This window comes from Grammomys surdaster, unplaced genomic scaffold (genome assembly GCF_004785775.1).
Source record: "Grammomys surdaster isolate TR1022 unplaced genomic scaffold, NIH_TR_1.0 396, whole genome shotgun sequence".
Taxonomy (NCBI): Eukaryota; Metazoa; Chordata; class Mammalia; order Rodentia; family Muridae; genus Grammomys; species Grammomys surdaster.
In genome coordinates, this window is record NW_021604815.1 from 422,934 (window position 1) to 442,904 (window position 19,971).

At 53.9% G+C, this 19,971-nt stretch overlaps 2 protein-coding genes across 2 annotated transcripts in view; both read left to right on the forward strand.

The window, feature by feature from the left end:
* Positions 1-1,923, forward strand: part of Grik5 (glutamate ionotropic receptor kainate type subunit 5) — a 62,874-nt gene extending 60,951 nt beyond the window's left edge. Inside the window, exon 20 of the mRNA XM_028781299.1 lies at positions 976-1,923. Coding sequence (XP_028637132.1) covers positions 976-1,401 — 426 coding nt within the window. The 3' untranslated portion in view covers positions 1,402-1,923. The remainder of the gene's footprint in view (positions 1-975) is intronic.
* An 8,605-nt stretch (positions 1,924-10,528) lies between these two features.
* The window catches only part of Atp1a3 (ATPase Na+/K+ transporting subunit alpha 3), a 22,788-nt gene continuing 13,345 nt past the window's right edge, over positions 10,529-19,971 (forward strand). Inside the window, exons 1-10 of the mRNA XM_028781319.1 lie at positions 10,529-10,605; positions 10,699-10,758; positions 10,902-11,105; positions 13,110-13,223; positions 13,337-13,471; positions 14,257-14,374; positions 14,487-14,755; positions 16,507-16,705; positions 16,802-16,911; positions 16,998-17,132. Coding sequence (XP_028637152.1) covers positions 10,603-10,605; positions 10,699-10,758; positions 10,902-11,105; positions 13,110-13,223; positions 13,337-13,471; positions 14,257-14,374; positions 14,487-14,755; positions 16,507-16,705; positions 16,802-16,911; positions 16,998-17,132 — 1,347 coding nt within the window. The 5' untranslated portion in view covers positions 10,529-10,602. The remainder of the gene's footprint in view (positions 10,606-10,698; positions 10,759-10,901; positions 11,106-13,109; positions 13,224-13,336; positions 13,472-14,256; positions 14,375-14,486; positions 14,756-16,506; positions 16,706-16,801; positions 16,912-16,997; positions 17,133-19,971) is intronic.

A 19,971-nucleotide genomic window follows, 5' to 3' on the forward strand; every position in this document is an offset into this window, starting at 1 on the left:
CCCCCCCCCCCCCCCCCCGCTCACCTTGGTCTCCCTCCAGTTAGTTCTCAGCACAGCTCAAGCGATCCGTCCAAAGCCAGCAGCCCTCTACTTCAGTTCTCCAGTGGCTCCTGTTGGACCCTGGAGTAAACCAAAAACCTTGTGGTGGTCTAATGGCCTTACCCAGCCGGTCTCCGCCCCTCCGGCCTCATTTCCTTCTCTCTTCATTCCTCCCAAGCCAGGCTTCACCTCAGTACCTTTGCACTGGATTTCGACCTAGAATACTGTCTCCCAGGTCTTTTCTCATGGGGCTCACCCTTTACATGAAGGTCTCAGGACTTCCTCATCTGCCCTGCCTCAGAGACAGCACCCTGCCCACCCACACTCTACCTGTGTTATTTCTTTCCGCAGCACTTACCTGACAGAATCTTTATGTTTGTTATTTTCTGTCTCTGCGTACTTGAGGAGGGCTGAGCAGTTTTTACTTTGTTTGTTTGTTTGGTTAGTTTGGTTGGTTTTGTTTTGTTTTTGGTCCCCCCCTTTCATTCCTGTGGATGGAACCCAGAACCGTAGACGTTTTGGGCAAGCCCTTTACCACTGACCTATACCACACGTTCTAAGACTTCTGTTTTATTCTTTGCTATAACTCAGGTGCCTGGCACTCAGTAAATATGCCTGGTAATAGTATGGGGGCAGAAATGGTGTGTGGAGTGGTTATGGGCAGTCAGAATATATTGTTTGGAATGACAAGAGTCAGAAAGTAAAAGGCAGATTCAGGGACAAACAAACCGAAGATGGAGCCAGGATGGAGAGAGGGATACAAGGAGATGGTGGGGGGTGAGGAACAGGAAATGAAAGCCTTGACTGAAGGAACAGAATTGGGAGGGGTGGAGGGGGTGGGATGTGGAGGGGAGAGGTGCAGAAGATGCAGAAAGGCGGTGGGGGCGGGAAGGGAGGACGCGGCAGGCCTCGCAGTGACCGTCCCGCCGCCCCCAGGTTTCGGTGTGCCAGGAGATGCTGCAGGAACTGCGCCACGCCGTGTCTTGCCGAAAGACCTCGCGTTCCCGCCGGCGCCGGCGCCCTGGCGGCCCGAGCCGGGCCCTGCTGTCGCTGCGCGCAGTCCGCGAGATGCGACTCAGCAACGGCAAGCTCTACTCGGCCGGCGCGGGCGGGGACGCGGGCGCGCACGGGGGTCCGCAGCGCCTCCTGGACGACCCCGGGCCTCCTGGGGGACCCCGGCCCCAGGTTCCCACGCCCTGCACGCACGTGCGCGTCTGCCAGGAGTGCAGGCGCATTCAGGCGCTGCGAGCTTCGGGAGCCGGGGCGCCCCCGCGTGGCCTGGGCACCCCAGCCGAAGCCACTAGTCCCCCTCGGCCGCGGCCAGGCCCCACCGGACCCCGCGAGCTGACCGAGCACGAATGACAGTGGACGGGGCTGGGCGTGCGCCCCGACTGACTGCAGGGACGCAATGCGCCCCAGGCGGACAGAACGCCGCGATTTTGCCTTCAGTTCCTGGTGAAGTCCGAGCCCGGCTCCGGAGCAGGCCTGCGCCTCCTAGTGGACTCAAGCGAGGGTGTCGTGGACGCCCGCATTCCATCCCGCCCCACGAGCGGGAGGAGCGCAGAGACCGAGGACTCTAAGGGCCGTGGACTGTGGGGGCCGCTCCCGGAGTTGGAAAGCGGTCCGCGGGGAGGACCCCAACCTGGGACTACCCAGATGCCCCAAGACTTGACACAGCTCTCCACACTTCTGGAGGTGGGGAGGGCCTCTGGACATGTGGGTGTCCCCTGGTGCCCCTCTCTTCTCTCTTTCTCTCTCTTTTTTGGGGGGAGAAACCTCAGAATTTCTATGAGACGCCCCCAGGGAGAGGGTCTCTTGGGCCCCTATAACTCCCCCTGCCACATCTCAGTCCCTGTTGGAATAAAAAAAGAACAAAACCCAAAACTGGGACTCCCCGGGTTTTATTTTCTGAGGATGGGAAGTCAATGGGCGGTTTTAGACTCTGGGTGTCTGTGCAGAATAGCGAGAGATTTGCACACTCGCCACCTTGCGCAATGCCCGCTGCATGCAGGTCAGCTCAGGTCCTAGCAGCCGCCCCCTCTCCGTTGACCTTCTCTCAGGACAGAAGGAGGCTGCGACAGAGACCCTGAGACAGATGGAGAGATGCAGGATCTGGAAAGGCGGAGTAACTGGGAGGAAAGACTCGAAAGAATAAAACCAGATGGGTCTGGGGGATGGGAGAGCCTGGAAACGGTCCTGTTGAAGCTTGAGGTGGCACCTATAGTGGCCATGTGGGACTGGGAGAGTGCACTGACAACTTGGGGATCCCGTGTATGACCCCTGTGAAGTCACCTTCGAGAGTGACTAGCCCTCAAGTGAGGAACGGGGAAGGAGGGGAGGGAAGGGGACTGAAGGCCAGTTGAGCAGAGAGAAGGGTGGGTCTGCCTTCTGTCCCCGCCTTCCTCACCACTCTGGAGGTTTCTGTGGAGAAAGGACGACTGAAGGTCACACAGCCGGAGCCAGAATGAGGCCGAGCAGAAAAGGGAGAGAGATGCAGCGGGGGTGGGGAAGAAGCAGACGTGTAGAGAAGAGGAAAAAGATCTTGATGCGGACAGAATGGGTGAGGGCTGGAAAGAGTGAGAGGCGAGAAGAGGGCGGACAGAGAGGCTCTGAGAGGCAAAGAGATTGCAGAAGGGGACACATTCCTGGGGGCGAGACTCAAATGAAACAGGAAAGGGAAAGGGCACAGGGAGTTAAGGTTACACACAGGAAGTCATAGAAAGCTAAAGGAAGACCCGAGGGGACCCTAAGGATGAAGAAGACCACCTCAAGAACCGGCTGCTGGCGAAGCCGCCCTTCAGCCTTTACAAGGACTCGGGAGCTGTCCGTTCAGCACCCCGCTGCCTGTGCTTGCCTGGCGCACAGAAACCCAGGGTCAGCCTTCCGTGGTCCCCCAGCAGAAGGACACGCCCCAGGGTTCCCCCCGGTCCCCCTCCCATGTCAGGCTGCTTCGTGCGGTGTCCTCTGTCTCCACTTGGCCGCTTCTGTATCTCATACTTTTGTTGTGTGTGTCATCCCAGGCCAGCCCCAGCATCTTTGCTGTCTCCATATCTCAAAGAGACTGATTAATCACCCGGTCCTGGGGCTGGATGCCGTTGAAATGGCTTTCATTGCGGATTTTTCTGTTTGCACTCTCTCTTTGTGCTCTTCTCTATTTTCGAACGCACCGAATTTCTCCTCTTTCTCTGTACATATGGCAAACCTATCCTCTGCCCAGCTCTCTAAGGTGCCCCGTGTCTCTGTCCCCCTCACTGAACATGCATGCTACAGTCTCTGGCTTTTCATCTCTGCCTTTGCAAATCTCTCGTGCTAATTCTCTATCTGTCTGGGGTGGCTCCTGTCCATCTCTCTTCTCTCTCTCCTTCTTTCTCTCACTGAGCTCTTCCGCCCTCCTCCATCCCTGTGACCTTCTAAAGTCTTCTCTCCCCTCCCCACCCCCACTTCTGCAGCGCCTCGCACTGGGAGCATGATGCACCAGTCATCAGTCTAGCCAGCCTGGTGTCTAAGGAAGAATTACATGAAGGAGCCTGAGCCTGTCTGGGGTGGGACCTCCAACCCAGTTGGAAGGCAGGAAGAGCATGTATCTCCTGAGATCTAGGACCCTCCACCACCCCCCACCAACCCCCAGCCTAACCTGCATCTCTAACCTGTCCTCTGTGGACCAGGCACAGACCTTCAGGCTTATTACGTCTTGAGAGAAGGAAAGGATAAATAAATAAATGTTGGTAAAATGCCTCCATCCCAGCGGTAAGGAACAGACTTGAGGAAGGGGTGTCTGAGAGACATGCACCTGAGCTCAAAGGTGGGGTTCCTCCTCCTTTCCTCATCTCCATGGCAACAAGCCGGATCTGCCCAACTTCCTTTGCTGCAGAGTCAGCCTCCCTGTTTCCATGGCAACAAGGGACAGCAGGAGGAATGGGAACGGACCAGAGAACAGGATTGTGATAAAGCTCTAGATGCGGGGGAAGCCCCCTTCCTCCTTCCAGTTGGCACCATCTCTATTCCTGCCCAAGGCTATTGCTCTGTCTCTGCCTCTTCTTTCCCATGTCCTCTTGAAGTCAGGATCATCTTAATTCCCAAACCCGTTTTTGAACAAAGTCTCACTATGTATTTCCTGGTTGTCTTGGTGCTGGCTGTGCAGACCTGGTTGGCTTTGAACTCATAAAGATCTGCCAGTCTGTGCTTTTTGGGTGTTGAGATTAAAAGCATGTTCCACCATGACCATCAGATTCTTAATCTTAACATGCACCAAAACCTAGCCCTGCACACCCAGCTCCCTGCCCCTGGCCAGAGTCCTCTTTCCCCACCCCTGTGTTCTACCAGCATCCCCAGGGAGAGTCTGAAATGTTGCCCTGAGCAAAGTGGTGTCAGAGTGGGCATGGGAGACTCTGACTCCTCAGGCTCTGGCATGGAGGTTAGTGGGTGCTATGTGTATGAGGCAAGACTGAGAGCGTGGAAGAGTGGGAGGCGGGCACAAGTGCCACCTTTTATCCACACACCAGGATGTGGGTGCTGTATGTGGGTAGGGATTTGGGGATATGTTTGGAGGTGCAACAAACTCATACATGACAGTGCAGTGGTGTGGGATGTGTGAGATAGTGCTCCATGGCTTATTCTGAATGACTGTTATGTGTGAGTGTGTGCACATTTTTGCCTGTCATTCACAGCAGTCATTTGGCCTGTTTGTACCGTGAGCCTTTTCTCATGCCCTGACACACCGGGGTATGTGCAAGTGTGTTTGATGGTATGTTTGTGCACCAGTGGTCACAGAGGTCTCTGTGGGTGTCTGGAGGAAATGTGGGTTCTGTGCTTGCGCAATAGTGTTAAGTGAAGCAACCTCTTGGCTCTCTGTGTGAGATGGTGCAAGGTCAGTGGTGGCGCAGTGTGTGATGGGCGTCTGTGAGGTGGTGTTCTGAGGGCGTGGGCTCTCCACAGCACTTCCGCGTCGTGACTGGGGTTCTGTTGTGATGTGATGGGTGTGAGATCTTCATGGATTCCCCTTCTGCTGGTGTTTGAGCCACTGGTTGAAGGATCATGGTGTGTGTGTGTGTGTGTGTGTGTGTGTGACTGGGATGCCGTTCAGAGCCTTTGACGGTGTATGTGGAGGTGACAGTGGCACCAAACTGTGGTAGGGGCATTTCCAGGGCCTCCTGGTGTGTTCTTCTGGCTTTCTTGTGTCTCCTTTGTGCCGTGTGTGGTGGTATGTCTTAGGTAGTTCAGTCATGGGGACACAGTGCAGAGGACCCTACGACCCCCCTCCCACCTCCGCAGCACCCCTCCACCAGTCTCCTCATAACGCACTATCTTCCTGAACAATGTCAAACACAGACTCCTGGGCTCCCCTCTACCTTCTGCAAGATGGTGGTCTCTGGGGCCCTGCATCCTGCGGCTCACTGGGGCTTTCCTCCCACCCTGTGTCCACCCCACTCCTAGGAGGGAGATTCCAGGGTGCTTCTACCCGCAAAGCCTCGGTCCCTAAGGTCCCTCCTTATATTGGGGGGCTCTGGGTCTCCACCCGGGGGGTATCCGGGATCCCCACCCCCCCACCGTGCTCAGCTTCGTGGCGGTGCTGCCACTTTGCAGAAACAAGGTTGGAGCGGTGAGGGGGAAGGGGGAGTACAGCTGCAGTACTGGGGGCCGGGCCTCAAGCTGTCCGTCTGCTCAGTGCTGCTCCTGATTGGCCGGAGCCACCTCCCCCCCGCGGGCACGGGCATATGAGGAGGCGGAGGCCCCGGCCGCCGCAGCCTCTGTGCGGTGGGACCCACGGACCGACAGACGCACGCTCCCACCGCGGCGCGGGCGCTGCAGAGGCCCCCAGCCCGAGCCCGCGCCTGAGCCCGTCCTGCGGCCACCGCTCATCAGCCTGTCCGCCGCTCTTCCCGCGGAGCCGCCAAGATGGGGGTAGGTGCAGGGGTCGGCTGGACGCTGTGTGTGTGACATTGTGGGTCCAGTGACTTTGGTTGTGTGAGGGAGTTGGAGGGCTCCCGCACTCCTGAGCCCTGGGGTCCAGTCTGAGGGGACCCGGGGGCCGGCTGACCTCACCAGTTCGTGTGGCTGGGAGAGTGGGCTACTGAGTCGAAGGGGGGTCTGTGGCGCATGTTGGTGGCTTTGTCCACGGGGGCGGAGGGCTGGCCCTTAGCATCTCGGTTTGACCTTGTGCGGTTGCTCGTGTGCCCCTTGCGTGAGTGTGGTGGCATGAGTGCAATTGCTTGAGGGCGAATGCGCGTGCGCGTGCTTCTGGCTTCATGCAGCCCTAACAGCGGGGTCTATAGCCATCTGTGCCCCCCCCCATCTAAGAGCCCGCAACCTGTCTGGGTGTGTCTGAGAGCTGTGCTAGTGTATTTAGGGGGCACCAAGACCCTATCCCCTCCCCTGGTCCAATGGAGGCAGACACAGGTTATGGGATAGACATAAGATGACCTCTCTTTCTCCTTCCAGACCTGGATAAGGGTGACCCGCAGTGACCGACCTGGGGCTGCAGAGTTTTCGCAGCCCCTAATCTGGGGGGTGGGGGGTAGAGACATGAGGGCTGGGAAGAGGGGGAGGAGCAAGAGATGGCTGACAGACAAGTGCCTGGCTGAGGGTGTGCGAGCACAGCCGTGTGGGGGTGGGGGTGGGGGGAGTGAGCCTGCATGCCTGCTGTGTCCTTGCCTCCGTGTCCGTGTGTCCTTCTCTGTCTGTGCATCTCTCCAGCAGATGCAGCCTCCTTCCTTGACCGACCACTTGACCCCTGCTGCAGCTCTGGACTCCTCCCTGTGTGTCTGGGGTGGGACTTGGGGAGGGCTGTCAGGGAAGGAAGTGGATGGATGGGGGACTCCCCCCTCCCCGTGTAAAGAGAACGGGGTCAGAATGGGGAGCCAAAAGGGAACATGACCGATGGGGAGAAAGATGGCGGATGAAGGGCCTACGGATGAAGATGGGGGATGGAGCAGCAGATCTGTGGGTTGGGGTGGGTGAGGGGGAGGGGAGGGAGAACAAGATGGGGGAGGGTTAGGGGAGAAAGGGGGAGGTGAGAGCCAGTGATGGCTTTCAGGTAAGTGGAATGAAGGTGGGGGATACAGACGGTTGGAGGGGGAGAAGAGAGGGCACAGTGCTTTGGGAAAGGGGGGGTCTTAGATAGAGAAACAGGGATGGGAAGCAAGGGAAAGAATTTAGATGTGGGACAAACAAGGCAGAAACAGAAAGAGACACCGGAAAACCAAAGAAAGGGACAAGACATGGAGACAAAGAGAGACTGAGATGGGGAACAGATGTGGAAAGACACAGAGACAAAACAAGAAACTGAAAGAAAGGTGCTTCTATCCAGAAACCAAATAAACAAACAAACAAATAAACACAAGATACCTGAGTGATGGAATGAAGAGCCCGAGGTCAGAGGAGGAGGTCAAGGTAGGGGTGTTTAGAAAAGACAGTTACAGGTACCCGGAGATGAGGGTGGGGAGGTGCAGAGGCGACGGACAGCACGTCACAGAAAATGGCTAGGAGCTGCAGAGGCAGGCTGCAATGAGCCAGGCAGAGCCCCCACCCTTAGAGGTGCTCCCACCCTGCAGTGCGGCCATCTGAGCTTCCTGTCTTCCCTGGGAAAGCCTCAGTTCCTCATGCCAACAGACGGAAGCCACCCCTAGGGGCAGTTGTTCATGGCAAGGGCAAGAAGGAGCTGAGGCTTGGTCCCTGAGGACATGGGTGCTACTATCTTCCCGTCAGATATGAGGTGTCCCTTCTCAGATATGAGGGTTCAGGCCCTCAACCCATTCCCTCAGACTCAGGAGGCCAGGCCCAGCCTCCTCCCTCATGCTGATGTGTCTTGGCCGCAGACCTTCTGTGTCAGGCTCAGAAGTCCAGCCCAGTATTTCTCATAGAGACTTACATTGCAGTTCCCAGTGATTCAGGGACAGGGCAGCCAATTCCCGTATTCCTGTCAGACCCTATCTCTCTCACCCTGCCTCTTCTGCTCACGTCTCCCCCCTGACCTCAAGACCGGCTGCCTTCACACCTCTCCACATGCCTGCCTCCACTGCAGGGGCTGACACACCACCCTGTAGTTCAGGATGGAGGATCAGCCACTCTCTTGTCCCCAAGTCTCTGTGCCTCCTTTTCTGAGACGCGGTACTGCTGCAGGGCTGGCCTGGGGCCAAGCTCCCAGCTTCCCGGCTGCACACTCCTCCTTGGCATTCCTGTTCCCAGCCTCCTAGGGCTTCAGTCCTTCCCTAGACTCCGAAGCCAGCCCTGGGTCTGGGGGCAGACAGCAGGCAGGTCTGGCTGCTGCAAGGTCACAAGGAGATTAGCGCTGAGCTGCACTGAGCCTCCGATCCCAGCTTGGCCTGGGCCTGCAGGATCTGTCAGCATCCCTCTGTCAGCATTCAGCCTCAGCCTACCCTCCTGCCAGCCTCGGACACCATGCTCCTGTCTGCCCAGGCCACCAAATGGGAACTCAGTCCAGGCCTAAGGCTTTTTTTCTTGTTCTATCCCCTCCCACTTCCTGCTTGCTCCTCAAGGGTAGAGCATGCCCGTCCCCTGTTCGAGACTGTGTGCAGTACATAGCTGTCTGCAGAAGAGAAGTCAGGCTCACATCTTGTTCATGAAGTCCCTTGGGAATGACTAGAGGTGGCACACTGCCTCCCACTGGAGAGCCTTTGTCCAGCTGTCATCTGGAGTGCCCTTTCCGTTTGTGATTTGCCTTGCCTGTGCGTGCAGTGGGGAGGGGAGTCTCTCAAGATCCGCTGAGTCCCTTGAGACATCCACAGTGTAGGAGACAGGTCAAACAAAGAGCTATGCTGGAGAGACAGGCAGTGACCTCCACGGAGACCTTGCACTGGAAAGACGGGTACCAAAGGCAGGAAGAGAGAAATAAGTAGAACAGGGAGAGACAGACACACAGACACAGAGCTGGGCGTCCTACTCATGTCTGGCAGCAAGACATTTAAGAGGCATGAGGAAGAACATCAGGAACTTGATACTAGCTTGTTCTATATGATGAGACAGCTGCTAGAGATAGGTAGATAGATAGACAGACAGATAGATAGATAAATTGATAGATAAATAGATAGATAACTAGATAGATAGACAGACAGATAGAATGTCTGAGAACGAGAGAAGACTCTAGAGTGAGACAAAGACATATAAAACATAAAGGGAGGGAGAGAGAAAGACTCCAGAACAAGATAGCAGCAGAGAGAGAGAGAGAGTGAGTGACAAAGAGAAAGATGTAGAACGAGACAGACAACCCAGAGAAGAGGGGGGACACAGGCGAGAACTAGACAGTGACCTCAGGAAATACCCTCAAGAGATGACAACAGCAATGCCCAGACAGAGCAAGACAACAGACAACACAGGCCCTCAGAGAGGATCTGCAATCCCAGAAGACTGAGAAAGAGAGGACCCCAGAGACTCAGGGACAGGGAGAGCCAGGGACTAAAGAGAGATGAGGCAGAGCCATAGAGACAGAGACGACACAGCATCAAAGAAGAGGAGACATAAAGCGGAACTGTCCAGATGAGCCATGGACCTCGGCGAGGTGTGGAGGGAAAGAGAGACAGACGAGCTGGCAAATAAGAAATACAGACCTGGAGAGGCGGAGCAAATGAGAAGGAGAGTTAGCCACAAAATCAGGAAAGTTCAAGAGGCCCAAGGAGAGAAGACACAGGGAATGCTGGGAGGGCAGCTCAGTGGGCAGCATCCCTGCCTGCCTTACACAGAGCTCTGGATTCTGTCAGTCAGTCGCTAGCACTGCTGTAAACAGTTCGTGGCAACGCAGGCCTGTAATCCCAGCCCTGCAGAGGTGGAGGCAGGAGCATCAGAAATTCAAGTTTTAGCCTTGACTACGTAGGGAGGTCAAGGTCAGCTTAGACTATATGGGACTTTGTCTCAAAGGTGAATACACACACTCACACACACACACGCACACACGCAAGCCAGGCATGGTAATTCATGGTCATAATCCCAGTACTTGGGAGGTTGAGGCAGGAAGAGTGTCATGAGTTCTCATCTGCGATTCATAGTGATTTCTGGGAGACCCCTGGCTAAAAAATAAAAGCCCATTTATAATAATAATAATAATTAATAATAATAAATGGGCCAGAGAGTAGGCTCAGTGAGCAAAGGGGTTTCCTTCCTAGCCTGATAACCTGCTCTTGACCCCAAGCACACAGTGAAAGGCTATTCTCTGACCTCACACATGCACTATAGTGTGTGCGCGTGCACAAACACACACACAATCAATCAATCAATTTTTAAAAAAAAAATAAAATGGCAAAAGGGAGAGACAAACACGAGGAAAGAGAGACAGACAGGGACCGTGAGTCCCAGAGACACCTGGAGCCAGACTCAGTGAGTCCTTGAGAGTATAGAGATAACCCCAGTCTAGAGATGCAGAGGCCAGCCCAAGATGAGAGCCGGGGCACGCAGGGCCGGTGTCGCTCTGGAACCCCTTCTCGCCCGCAGTCTGGTGGTTCTGACAGCTACCGTGTCGCCACCTCGCAGGACAAAAAAGATGACAAGAGCTCGCCCAAGAAGAGCAAGGCCAAAGAGCGCCGGGACCTGGATGACCTCAAGAAGGAAGTGGCTATGGTAAGTGCCACCCCCTTTGCTAGTGCCATCCCAGAATAGTCCCGCCTGCCCGGAGAACCTGTGTCTCACAATCTCCCCCAAACCACCCTTCAGACAGAGCACAAGATGTCAGTAGAAGAGGTCTGCCGGAAATACAATACGGACTGCGTGCAGGTGAGGATGGGCGGAGCCAGGGGCTGACGTTGGGGGCTGGGTCTGAGGGAGGAGGGTTCTGGGTACTTGTGGGTTCTGGTTTTGATGTGGGGTGTCAGGGTTTCTCAGGGAAGGTTTCTCTATGAGCCCCATGTCTTCTAAAGGGTCTGACACACAGTAAAGCCCAGGAGATCCTAGCCCGGGATGGGCCTAACGCCCTCACACCACCGCCCACCACCCCAGAATGGGTCAAGTTCTGCCGACAGCTATTTGGTGGCTTCTCCATCCTGCTGTGGATCGGGGCAATCCTTTGCTTCCTGGCCTATGGCATCCAGGCAGGGACTGAGGACGACCCTTCCCGTGACAATGTGAGTGTGCCCCACTGCCCTGGCCTGTCTGTGTAAAGTCCCACACATTGAGGAACACACCCACAGCCACAGGGCTCTGTCTAGACTCCCCACCTCCCATCATCCGACAGTCACAATTGCCTTTGAGAAAACGAGGTCAAAAATAAAGCAACTGCAGCTCCCTGCAGCCTAAGACAGCTGGGTATGGCTCAACAGTCGGGTATTTATTTCTCAAGCTTTCTTGAGAACCTAGGCTCAGTTCTCTGCATTCATAGAGGACGCGTGGTGGCACATGACTGTTATCCCCTCACACAGGGAACTGAGGCAGGAAGACCATGAGTTCGAGTCCAGCCTAGGCTACATAGCAGAATGCTATCTCAAAAAATGTTAGCTAGGGAAATGGCTTAATCAATAAGGCACTTGCTGTACAACCAGGAAGGCCTGCGCTTAAATCCCCAGCACCCACGCAAAGTGGGACACGCTGACCTGTATTTGTAACACCAGGGTTTCTGTAGGAAGACACGCAAAGACAGGAGAATTCTTGGAAGCTCACAGGTCAGCCTGCCTGAGAGAGAGAGAGAGAGAGAGAGAGAGAGAGAGAGAGAGAGAGAGAGAGAGAGAGAGAGAATGCCATGGGGCTGGAGAGATGGCTCAGTGACTAAAAGAACTTGCCTACCAGAGGACCTGGGTTCAGTTCCCAAGACCCACGTGGTCGCTGGCCACCATCCATCTATCCATAACCAGGGGTTAGGTCCAGTGCCCCTTCTGGACTCTATGGTGACAGGTGCCATGATGTGCAAATGTACATAGGCAAAATACTCATACATATGTATAAATAGATCTTTAGAGAAACAAAACCCAAAGTGCTCTCTCTCAAACAAAGTGGATGGTGAAGACCGATACCAAGTGTCATCTGACTTCCACAAGTGTGCCGTGGTGCGTGCACACACGCACGTGCATACATGCACATGCACACAACCTTGTTTACACAAAAGAATGCATGTACACCTAATGTTTAGTTATAAAACAGAAAAAGAAAGACTGTCATTCACATGCTAGAGCAGTTACTGAGCATGGCTTTGCTCCCCAGCACCAGACAAGACTGCCTGGGCTTGGTGGTGTAAGCCTGTTGTGCAAGCACTGGGGAGGCTGAGGCAGGAGGATCAGAGTTTAAGGTCGACTGAGCTACATGAGACCCTGACTAAAAAGAGAGTAGGTTGGAGTTTGGGTCTAAGGGTCTCTGACCTCAGCAGCACTGGAGACAGGTGCCACCAGGTGGTCACAGCCTGACAAATGGCGAGAGGGGGTGATCATCTGCCCCACAGAGGAGACAAGGCTGGCAATCCTCACATCTGTGGACACGGATCCTCACACAACCGCACAGATGTCTTCACGTGTACACAAGGAGTGAGCCTGGAGTCACAATAGGAGGTTACAGGTTCTGAGACTCACCTCATACAGATATAGTCATACTTACACACACACACACACACACACACACACACACACACACGCAGGTGCGGTTTGGACAAACACAGTATCCACAGAGCCAAGCATGGTGCACACCTGTCAGGCCAGAGTCACTCACTGGGTCAGAGAGGCTAACCCAGGAGGATCCAAAATTTAAGGTCAGAGCCCTGTGGCGGTGGCACCTGCCTTTAATCCCAGCACTGAGGAGGCAGAGGCAGACAGATCTCTGTGGGTTCAAGGTCATCCTGGATTAGTGAGTTCCAGAACAGGCAGGATTACCCAGAGAAACCCTATCTGGAAATAAATAAGTATAGAAATAAATTAATTAAAATACAAATAAACACAAAAAGACAGGCTAACAAATACACTCAAACACATATTCTTATAAATGCAAGGCGAGGCCTTCAGGCGTACAAGCAGGCAGATAGAGGCACACAGGTCAAGGACACAGACCTATTCACAAAGCTCCCTTGAAGACTCCAGTGACCCCAGGATGGAGGCAGGTGGGGAGTGTGTATGGCCGCTGTAATGCCCTGTCCTGGCATGTCCCCACAGCTGTACCTGGGCATAGTGCTGGCTGCTGTGGTGATCATCACAGGCTGCTTCTCCTACTACCAAGAAGCCAAGAGTTCTAAGATCATGGAGTCCTTCAAGAACATGGTTCCCCAGGTAAAGAAGGCTTGACAAACAGACAGAAGGAAGTGGCCAGGTGGGCTGTGCCTGGGGACTCCCTCCTGGGCAGAGGGAGTTTGAGAGGTGACTGTTCTGTATCCCACACGCAGCAAGCCCTTGTGATCCGGGAAGGTGAGAAGATGCAGGTGAACGCAGAGGAGGTAGTGGTTGGGGACCTGGTAGAGATCAAGGGTGGCGACCGGGTGCCAGCTGACCTGCGCATCATCTCGGCCCATGGCTGCAAGGTGAGGCAATGCCTCTGCTTCTAGCTCTGCTTCTCTTCTCTGAAGAATAAGGAGAAAAAATAATCCCTGAATGTCTCCTATAGACAGACCCAGAGTTCTAGGCACCAACCTAACTCCCTCAGACCCAGGGGTACAGGCCTAGCCCTCCTCCCTTAGATCCAGGGGTTCAGACCCAGCCCTCCTCCCTCAGACCCAGGGGTCCAGGCCAAGCCCTCCTCCCTCAGACCCAGGGGTTCAGGCCCAGCCCTCCTCTCTCAGACCCAGGGGGTCCAGGATCTGCCTTCCTCCCTCAGACCTAGAGGTTCAGGCCCAGGCTTCCTCCCTCAGACCTAGGGGTTCAGGCCCAGGCCTTTTCCTTCAGACTGAGGGGTCCAGGCCCAGTCCTCTTCTCTCAGACCCCGGAGTCCAGGACCTGCCTTCCTCCCTCAGATCCAGGAGCTCAGGCCCAGCCCTCCTCCCTCAGACCCAGGGGTTCAGGCCCAGGCCTTTTCCTTCAGACTGAGGGGTCCAGGCCCTAGTCTTCCTTTAGATCTAGTAGTCTAGGCCCAGGCCCATCCCACATAAATTCTGAGGGATTTTTGACCTGGGCCAAAGGTCCTGTTCCTGCCTACTCTCTTTCAACATCCTGCCTCCAATTTCCCAGATGCCTCAGGCCAAACAGGGCTCCCCTGCCTTTTTTCTTCCTAAGACAGGCTTGACTCCAAGCCCCACCCCCACCCCCACCCGTTTCCTTGCTCTCTGATCCTGGCCCTTGTGCTGAACATAACTTGCTGCTCCATCCGCAGGTGGATAACTCCTCTCTGACTGGCGAATCTGAGCCCCAGACCCGCTCCCCGGACTGCACACACGACAACCCCCTGGAGACTCGGAACATCACCTTCTTTTCCACCAACTGCGTGGAAGGTGAAGGGGAGGGAACCCCAAGGCCACAAAACCAGAGATGTGGCTCAGGAGGTGGGGTACCCAAAGCTTTCTGAGTCCCAGCAGGCCCGAGCCTCTCTCTTTGGTCCTGCAGGCACCGCTCGGGGTGTGGTGGTAGCCACAGGTGATCGCACCGTCATGGGCCGCATTGCCACCCTGGCCTCGGGCCTGGAGGTGGGCAAAACGCCCATCGCCATTGAGATCGAACATTTCATCCAGCTCATCACTGGTGTGGCCGTGTTCCTGGGCGTCTCCTTCTTCATCCTCTCCCTCATTCTGGGATACACCTGGCTTGAGGCTGTCATCTTCCTCATTGGCATCATTGTGGCTAATGTCCCAGAGGGGCTGCTGGCTACTGTCACGGTAAGGCTGAACCTCAAGGGAGAGGAGTTGGGGGTAACCCCCAGGTCTGAGGGAGGGAGATGGGGGTCTGGTCCCTGGGTCTGTGGGTGTGTCAGATGCCCTGGAACTGGAGTTTACAAACGTTGAATCACCACGTAGATGTTAGGAACAGAACCCAGGTGCTCTATAAAGACCAGCAAGCTCTCTTCCTGCTGAGCCGTCTCTCCAGCCTCTTGCCGCCATCACTGTTTTATCTTCTTACTTTTATTTTATTTTATTTTGGTTTTTCAAGACAGGGTTTCTCAGTGTAGCTTTGGCTATCCTGGAACTCTCTTTGTAAAACAACCTGGCTTCGAACTCTCAGAGATCTACCTGCCTCCCAAGTGCTGGGATTAAAGGCATGCACCACCTTGACCGGCACTTTATTTATTTATTTATTTATTTAAAAAATCACTTTATTTTATGTGTATGAGTGTTTTGCCAGCATGTGTGTATATGCACCATGCAAACACCCGATGCCCCGGAGGTCAGAAGAGAGCACTGGATCCCCTGGAACTGGAGTGATAGACAGTTGTGAGCCACCACATGGGTGTGGAGAACCGAACCTGTGTCCTCTGCAAGAGCAACGGGTGTTCTTAACCACTGAGCTGTCTGCCCAGCCCCTGCCCCAGTGCCTTTTAATTCAACCCCCAAAGTTAGGATGCACCCACTCAGGGCAAAGTGAACTGATAAGCTTTCCTTTGTTACGTTTGTGTGGCCGGGCATGGCGGCACGCGGTGTATGTTTGTGTATGCCCACCATGGTCCCCGTGTGGAGGTCAGCAGACAACTTTGTCTCCTTCCACCACATGGGTCTTGGGCTCTGGTCACCAGGCTTGGCAGCAAGCACTCTTAGTCACTGAGCCATCTCGCCAGCCCATTTGTTCCATTTTTTAGAATAAAGTAATGCTCCACTCCCCACCCCACCCCCGTACCCAATCATCGTCCCCACCCCAGACACGTAGTGAGTGCTTTGTTTAAATATGGCCCTTCTGTCCTTCCCTCCCTCTTTTTTTTCCTCTCTCTCTCTCTTTTTTTGCTTTTAATATAATATTTTATTCTTTTTTAAATTTTTATTTATTTATTATATGTAAGTACAATGTAGCTGTCTTCAGACATCCCACAAGAGGACATCAGATATTGTTACAGATGGTTGTGAGCCACCATGTGGTTGCTGGGAATTGAACTCAGTGAGGAGCAGTCAGTGCTCTTAACCGCTGAGCCATCTCTCCAGCCCCCCTCAGGCTCTTTTTAACTGAATGTTGTTTTACTGAGTTCCATTCGTGTGCTTGTAGACAGCAATAACTTACTCTTTTTCATTAGTAGATAGTATTCCATCCGAGTCCCCAGTTTACTCTTCCTGCTGTGGTAGACACTGCTGTTTTTTCTTTTTTTCGTTTTAAAGACACTAATCTTTAAAAAAAAAAAAAACAATTTTATGTTCTTAATGTTAATTGTTACTTATTTGGGGGTGTGGTTAGAGAGGTATCAGATACCCCGGAATTGCCTGGTTTGGTGCTGGGAATCAAGCTCTTAATCACTGAGCCTCCGAGAACATTCTACCGTGTGTTTGGGGGCCACATCTGAGTCTGTCTATTGTTCAACCCCTGAGCCAACAACATTGCTACTGAACAGTCATTCCCCAGCCCTGGGTGCACCCTGTGATTTGCGCCGAGGCCAGGCAGCTGAGCTGCGGACATCTGTGCAATTCCCCTGTCCTTTCCCGTCCTTCAGGTGTGTCTGACACTGACTGCCAAGCGCATGGCTCGCAAGAACTGCCTGGTGAAGAACCTGGAGGCGGTGGAGACTCTGGGCTCCACATCCACCATCTGCTCCGACAAGACCGGCACCCTCACCCAGAACCGCATGACCGTCGCCCACATGTGGTTTGACAACCAGATCCACGAGGCCGACACCACTGAGGATCAGTCCGGTCCGTGGTGGCTCTGGGCGGAGACTGGAGTATCTGGGCGGAGACTGGGGCACCCTGTCCCTGCGGTCTCTAGGTCTCACACGTGACTCCTTACAGGGACCTCTTTCGACAAGAGCTCACACACCTGGGTGGCCCTGTCCCACATCGCCGGCCTCTGCAACCGTGCCGTCTTCAAGGGCGGGCAGGACAACATCCCTGTACTCAAGGTGGGTCCAGCTGCCTGCCCACCCCAACCCTGCATCCCACCTCCGCACTCTGCAGTGCTGACTGACCTGGCTCTCTCCTGCCGCAGAGGGACGTGGCCGGTGATGCCTCCGAGTCTGCCCTGCTTAAGTGCATTGAGCTGTCTTCCGGGTCCGTAAAGCTGATGCGTGAACGAAACAAGAAAGTGGCCGAGATTCCCTTCAACTCCACCAACAAATACCAGGTACGAGGGCACTCCGGCTCCGGGCGCTGCACGATATAAAGAAATGTCTGTTTCGCTCTGGACTATGGTGACACACACTTTTAACTCCAGCACTTGGGAGACAGAGGCAGGAAGATCTCTGTAAGTTCAAGGCCAGCCTGGTCTACAGAGTAAGTTTCAGGAGAGCCAGGGCTACACAGAGAAACCCTATCTTGAAAATGAAAAAAAAATAATAATAGTAATAAAATCTATTTGAACTGGATGTGTTCGTGCACATCTGTGATCCCAACACTTGGAAGGTAGAGGCAGGAGGATCAGGAGTTCAAGGCTATCCTCAGTTATATAGTGAATTTGAGGCCAGCCTGGGCTACAGAAGAGCCTGTCTTAAAATGGGGGAGTGAGGGGTGGAGTCAGGCATAATGTTACAGGCTGTAATCCCAGCACCAAGGAGGTGGAGGTAAGTGCATCAGAGCTATCCTCAGGTACCCAGCAAGTTCCTGGCCAGCCTGGGCTATACGAGACCTTATCTCAAAACAGGAAAAATAAATAAATAAAACATCTATCAGTCCAGATAGGTAGGACACTAACAGACCAAGGAAATGATCGATCCTGGTCCAGCTTGGCGAAAGAATGGGATGATTAGAGTTAATTATAGGAACAGGGCAGGAAGTTACTTACAGGATCGTTGAGTGACTCAAAAACAGCTGCTCCACCCAGAGTGGGCAGTGAGTCATGAATGCTGGGTTGCTAGAGTCCCAGCTCCCGGCCAGCTGTGGAGACAGGCGGGGGTGGGGTGGGCGGCGAGTGACTCTCCCCTTCCCACCCTTCAGTGAGGGACCGTTAGCGACTGCCACCATTAGCACAGCCCTAGCCATCACTGTACCGTTCTGTATATTTCATGGATAAAGGCCTTCTGGAACTCTGTTTCGTGATGGCGCCGGTCCTGACCAGAGGAAATAGTTCCGTGACTGGTAGCACTGGGACAGCCAGCAGGGACCTCGTGGTTTCTCCATAATTCCTGGATGTAGCCATCTCTGTCCCACTCTCTTACAGCTTTGGGGCAAGACACTCATTTTTTATTAGTTAGTGCTTCAGTTCCCGTCTGTAAGGACTCAGGATGGTGACAGCCAGGGTGGGGGAGGGGAAGCTGCTGAAGCAGCAAGTTTTATAGGAGAGGTTGAAATGGGAGACCCAGGAGCCACGAACACCCACACCCGACAGTAGAGGGTGGGTCCTGGTCACCGTCTCAAGCCTAAAGGTATCACTTTTCACACATTTTCCAGAAATGTTTTTGAACCAGAAATGTCGGTACTAGGGACCATGGGGTGGTGAGGTTAACAGTGAGACTCTTGCTTTCTGACACACTAGTCCCTGGAGGTAGACAAAGGATGGGGGGAGGAGCCCTGCGTATAAAGGAAAGAGGGTTCGGACAGCGGGGCGGCATGTGCAAAGGTCCTGCGGAAGGAGTACAACCTGTCTGAACCATGCGGTGAGGGAACCAGGGCAAGGCATACAGATCTGTGGGGTCTGAGGGCTGTGGGGAGACCCGGCCATGACTCTAGGGGAGCGAGAACCATGACAGGAAGCAGAGGAGGGCAGACCAGGCTTGATGCATATCCTTTCAGGTAAACAGTTTCGCGTGGCTACAACTCACAGACCGCGAGCGCCTGTGCTCGTGTGCTCCGACTTAGGCAACACCTACCCGGTCAGTTTTAGATCATCTTTACCGTCTCAGAGAGAAACCCCAACCCCCCCCCAACCCCCGCACGCTCTCAGACACCACCCATCCCTTCGCCTGCACACCCTGCCCCCAGCCTCACGCAAATACTAACCTACTTTCTGTCTCTGTGGATTCACTTGTTCTGGACATTTCATCAAAAAAAGGAGAAAACGGAATTGTGTAACATTTGGCCTTTTTAGAAATCGTTTGTTCCGAGATCCATCCACACGTCCACCAGAGCCTCATTCTCTTTTTACAGCGTCTGTTACCGTGTGTATGTGATGGTGAGGCTGTGTGGAGTCAGAGGGAAGATCCAGGGATTGAACTGAGGTCTGCGGGCTTACACTGCAAACAGCCCTACCCACTGAGCCATCCCACCAGCTTCCTCCTGACTCCCCCCCACACACACACACACACTTCAAGACAAGGTTTTTCTATGTAGACTTGGCTGTCCTGGAACTTGCTATGTAGACTAGGCTGGCCTCGAACTCACAGAGATCCACTTGCCTTTATCTTCTGAGCACTGGGTTTAAAGGCATGCGCCATCACACCTTGCCTCCTTCAGGGCAAGTTCTCTTGGTTTTTTAATCTTTCTTTCTTCTTCCTCTTCCTCTTCCTCTTCCTCTTCCTCCTCCTCCTCCTCCTCCTCCTCCTCCTCCTCCTCCTCCTCCTCCTCCTCTTCTTCTTCTTCTTCTTCTTCTTCTTCTTCTTCTTCTTCTTCTTCTTTTCTCTATCTTTTGAGACACTATAACCCAGTCTGACCTGGAGCTCCCTGTATAGCCCTGGCAAGACTCAAAATCATAGTGATTGTCTGCCTCGGCCTCACAAGTTCAGTGATTACAAATGTGAGACACCATGCCCAGCTGTTGTAAGAGAAAAAAAAATACATTCTGTTGTGTGGATGTCACATCTTGTTGGTCTGTTCATCTGTTGATGGACAGTTAGGCTGATACCACCTTTTAGGAAACTGCTGAGCTCTTTATCTGTGTGGCTGCAGCATTTCTCACTGACTGACTTAGGGCTTCTTTTAGGTTTTAATTTTTGTTGGGACTAGGGATGGAAACCAGGACCTTATATTAGCAAGTGCTTTGCCTCTGAACCACACCCCTACCTATTCTTGATGGATTCTAGGCAGGGGCT